General features: G+C 33.4%; 1 protein-coding gene across 1 annotated transcript; it reads right to left on the bottom strand.

Annotated features, from left to right (window-relative positions):
• Positions 1 to 1,848: 1,848 nt before the first annotated feature.
• On the bottom strand, positions 1,849 to 2,745 carry LOC308439942 (vomeronasal type-1 receptor 4-like; the record flags this gene model as incomplete). Its single annotated transcript, XM_080941886.1, has 1 exon — positions 1,849 to 2,745. One exon carries the CDS (start codon positions 2,743 to 2,745, stop codon positions 1,849 to 1,851), a length of 897 nt encoding a protein of 298 aa, XP_080798012.1.
• Positions 2,746 to 3,681: the final 936 nt, after the last annotated feature.

Here is a 3,681-nt window from a genome sequence, read left to right as displayed (position 1 = left end):
TAATCATAAAGTATTCAAGGAGATTGAATTTGAAAAGAATCAAAGATAGTGGGAAGAAAAACAAGAATTCAGAACTTTTAAATATAATTTCTAGTATTATTCACATTAAGCAAGGAGACCCTCCCAGTACTACCAAATAAGAAATTTTGCACAGATATGGGTGTACATAGTAAATCATGAAGATAAAACATATTTTTATAGACACTGAAATCTGTGTTTGAAAGACAACAGAATCTTACTAGAAAAAATAATTTTCTTTTTGATTTGTGGCTTTCATAGTACTAGAATTATAACCAGAATTTCTACTTAGTGATGAAACTGTGTGCTACTCTATTAATTACACTTTAGATGGGCAACCGGAAATGTAGACATTATGTGCATCATTACTATATGCAATTGGTTTCAAAATATTTGCAAATAATCAAAACCTGTGCTTCAGTATTAAGAGGGGAAATTTCTTTCATTCTATTCTGGATGGATATGATGAAAACAATTTCAGGACCATTCAGTACAGCTGTGGATCATCTCTTTAGGGGAAGATTATTTTTCAGTGGGTAGTTATTACTGTAGATACTCATAACGGTTCAACTTTCATATTTATTTTTAAAGGAAGTGTATAGTGTTTAGTTTAAATTGTAATTTTATTATCCTGGAAATTTCATTTATTTACGACCACTTTAAAATGAACTTTGTTTATTCCTGAGATGTTTCTTAGTTATCAGAACGTTATAAAAATTAATTCATGGCAATTATCTCAAAATTGCACAATCTGCATGCATGTAACAATATCTTTCCGGAACAATCCCATAGTAGGCTAAATTTGCTCAATGAAGAAGCATTCTAGCTTATATAATTTCCATTTTTCCTGGTGTGCCAATTTTTATCATGTCCGATAGCAGGAGTTTTTCTTCCAAAATGCCTGTGATACTAATATCCTATTATTTGCATATATTTTGGATATTTACTTTATGCCTGTGATGCTATTTGTGTACATTTTGATATATATTCCATTCATAATCAATATGTTTGGAAGGGTACAATTTCAAAATCAAATATTGAGGTATTAGTGATCTAGATAACTTCCTCTTCTTGCCTAGGAATAAATTTTTATTTCTGCCTCCTACATAATGACTCTCAGACATCAAGGATTCATATTGCATATGATTCCACCATTGTTTAAATTCTATGACAGAACAAATGCATATAATATACTTACATACTCAAATGCAAACCACCAAGAGACATAAATAATAAATACTTAAGATTAAAAGTATCTGTTTAATTTTGTTATAATTATTTCCCACCCATGTCTAATCATGGTGATATAAATATGAAAATAATGACATTCCAAACTACCACATTGCAACTTCCCAATATTAGTAATTAACCATCAGTATATGAGAAACACAGTCCAAACTAAGTTCTTTGTAATATTCAACATCAGCAAACTAAAACTGTGCTTCATTTTTACTAATCTATTGGACATCCGCTAAAACTGTTTATTTCCTCAGAGTTATTTTAGCCCCACGTTCTTCAGTCAGATTGACAGTCTAACATGAAGCCAGAGCTGAGTATCGTTTGTCTATACTACAGATGAATGAATGATAATCAAACCCATGCAAACCATTATAATCGCTACAGCATATATATCATCCAATTTAGTTTATCTAGTACTAAAAGGTTATAATTGAAAAATTTGAGAGTAACTAGGTTCAATCCTATACTTCAAAGAGTATTTTACCTACAGTGTAGATCTGATATGAATACTAACATAGTGAATTGATAATAGTGTGCACAGTATATATTTTAAAGGCCTAACTGCAGAAGAATTAAAATGGCCCTTGATACCTAAGTACTGCAGAGCTTAAAAACCCTAATATAATTTATGGTGAGCAGAAATGGGCAGAGTACTGGGAAGCATGAACTCATGGCCACATTGATATTGACCAGCCATGTATTTGTTTCATCATGGAAAGAAAAATACATCATTAAGATACAAGAACTTCCATAAAGAACTACAAAACTGCTCACTAGAATAAGAATACTTCGTGTGGCTTTGGTCTCATGAAATGACCTCGTAGTCAAGGACTTGTGAACATGCTGGACCTTCTGCTTATGCTTGACCAAGATCAATACCATGGAGCCACTGGTAAACATCATGAGTCCCAAACAAATAACATCACTGGCAGCTAATATGATTGCATAGCCTCTAGAAGTTGGATTGGAACTCTTTACTGCGGAACAGTACAATAATTGATTAAATTCAGTAAGATTTCCTTTATTTCTCATATCAGTCACAATTATGATCATTAAGCTATTTACAAGCAGACACAGGAACCAGCACAAGGCCAGAGAAGGTCCAATAATTTTGGGAATTCTGGTCTTGAGCTGTGCAGACTTGGAATTGCTGGGGCTAATAGTGATGGCCTGAATGACACTCAACAGACATGTGGATCCAAGGGAAAATCCCCTGGAAACTCTGTGCAAATAAAAGACAAGTTTACATGCAATCTCATCTGGAAAATAAGTATGACCAAAGGCCAACATTGTCTGAGGGATTCCTTTGCAGATAACAACGACTATGTTGGCCCAGGTAAGGTGTTTAATTATTAGGTATATAGGCCTTGTCTTGATCCCAGAAAAGTCAGCAATGAAAAAGCAACAAATCAAGGACGAGTTCCCCACCATGCCCAGCACAGTCTGGGACAGAAAAAAGATCCCCATGGTCAGGTCTCTGGATGCCATTATCTCACAATATGGGGAGTGTCACTTCTCAATGGATGTTAAAGACTCAAATCTTCATTATGCATAAAATATGTTCTTTTAAACACTCAAATTATAATATTTTATATTTCACTTTATATCTATTCAGATGTAAAAATAAAGTACTTTTATAACGTTTTTTTCCAGATTTTCACCATGTATATATATTTGTGTCTTTATGTTTATTAACTTTAATGCCTTTGGCTGTGTAGGTAAATCTATTATAGACAAAAATTGTGTCATCTGGAAGATCAATGTGTCCTCTTACCCATAAAATCTTCTCTAGAGCCCACAGTATATGTTTTTAACCAAAAACATTTCTCAGACTAAACCTATTCCCAGTTGTTTGCACAGACTTTGGTCACAGAATTGTAGGTAAAGTAAATACAAAGTTATCAATATTCTTGCTACGTGTCAGCACTTTCCTCAAGGCTGTGCAAAGGAAGTGTGATTTTTAGCTTAAAACAGTCCTTTGAGGGGTATTCGAACTGTGAAACAAAAGTGTTAGTCTGGATTTAGAAACCCTACAGATACCCCACATTCCATCACTGTCTATGACTGATGTACTGCAATGAAATACACATTTGAAAGAAAATGGCTGCATCTAGAGAATATCATTCTGAGTGAGATAACCCAGTCACAAAAGAACAGACATAATATGCAGTCACTGATAGTGGGATGCTAACCCCAGAGGCTCGCACTGCCCCAGAAACAACTCACAGACAATGTGAAGTTCAAGAAATAAAGAAAACAAAACAAAACAAAAAAAATCTCTATACAACAAGAAAACTTTGACTATTTCCATGTTACATTTTGTTTTACATGTACTTTATGCTCATTGTAACTAATAAGTTTTCAATGCATACTATCAAACCGTTAAAAAAATCAAGTACTGACTAAAAAATATATTCATATAGT

The sequence above is a fragment of the Micromys minutus genome (assembly GCF_963924665.1).
Source record: "Micromys minutus genome assembly, chromosome: 30".
Taxonomy (NCBI): domain Eukaryota; kingdom Metazoa; phylum Chordata; class Mammalia; order Rodentia; family Muridae; genus Micromys; species Micromys minutus.
This window is presented reverse-complemented; position numbering and strand designations above follow the sequence as displayed.